The sequence below is a fragment of the Fragaria vesca genome, linkage group LG1 (assembly GCF_000184155.1).
Source record: "Fragaria vesca subsp. vesca linkage group LG1, FraVesHawaii_1.0, whole genome shotgun sequence".
In the NCBI taxonomy this organism is placed as follows: Eukaryota; Viridiplantae; Streptophyta; class Magnoliopsida; order Rosales; family Rosaceae; genus Fragaria; species Fragaria vesca.
The window spans coordinates 7,398,812-7,399,235 of record NC_020491.1 but is presented as its reverse complement, the minus strand read 5'-3'; the positions used below and the strand labels follow the sequence as shown (position 1 = coordinate 7,399,235).

At 43.9% G+C, this 424-nt stretch overlaps 1 protein-coding gene across 1 annotated transcript in view; it reads right to left on the bottom strand.

Annotated features, from left to right (window-relative positions):
- The window catches only part of LOC101300186, a 34,174-nt gene extending 33,976 nt beyond the window's left edge, over positions 1 to 198 (bottom strand). Inside the window, exon 1 of the mRNA XM_004288972.1 lies at positions 45 to 198. Within this exon, the coding sequence (XP_004289020.1) occupies positions 45 to 198 (154 nt within the window). The remainder of the gene's footprint in view (positions 1 to 44) is intronic.
- Positions 199 to 424: the final 226 nt, after the last annotated feature.

Here is a 424-nt window from a genome sequence, read left to right as displayed (position 1 = left end):
TTGTAAGTGTTCGAATATGGATCATAACGTTGCCTCTGTTGTACCCATAAAGTTCAACTCCGCCTCACTCAAAGCACCATTCGGACATGAATCTGTAGAGTGATCCGAAAGTGAGCAAATTCCACAAGCTTGGTTGCCAAGATTCGAACCATTGAAAGCCTTGACCAAGACATCAAGCTTCCTATCCAACGTGATCATCTGATTCCGAGCTTCAATGTCATAGACACCACCACGGCCTCCTGCCGACTTCCTTGAGTTCTTGGTGCTGAATTGACGATTGTTATCCGCCAAGTCCTCAATTAAGTTATATGTTTGCCGTCAGGTCTTGTTCATAAATGTGCATCCACATACAGAGTCCACCATACCCTTGTTGGTGTTGTCAAGTCCCTCATAAAAAGCTTGAACTAACTCGTCCAAAGTAATT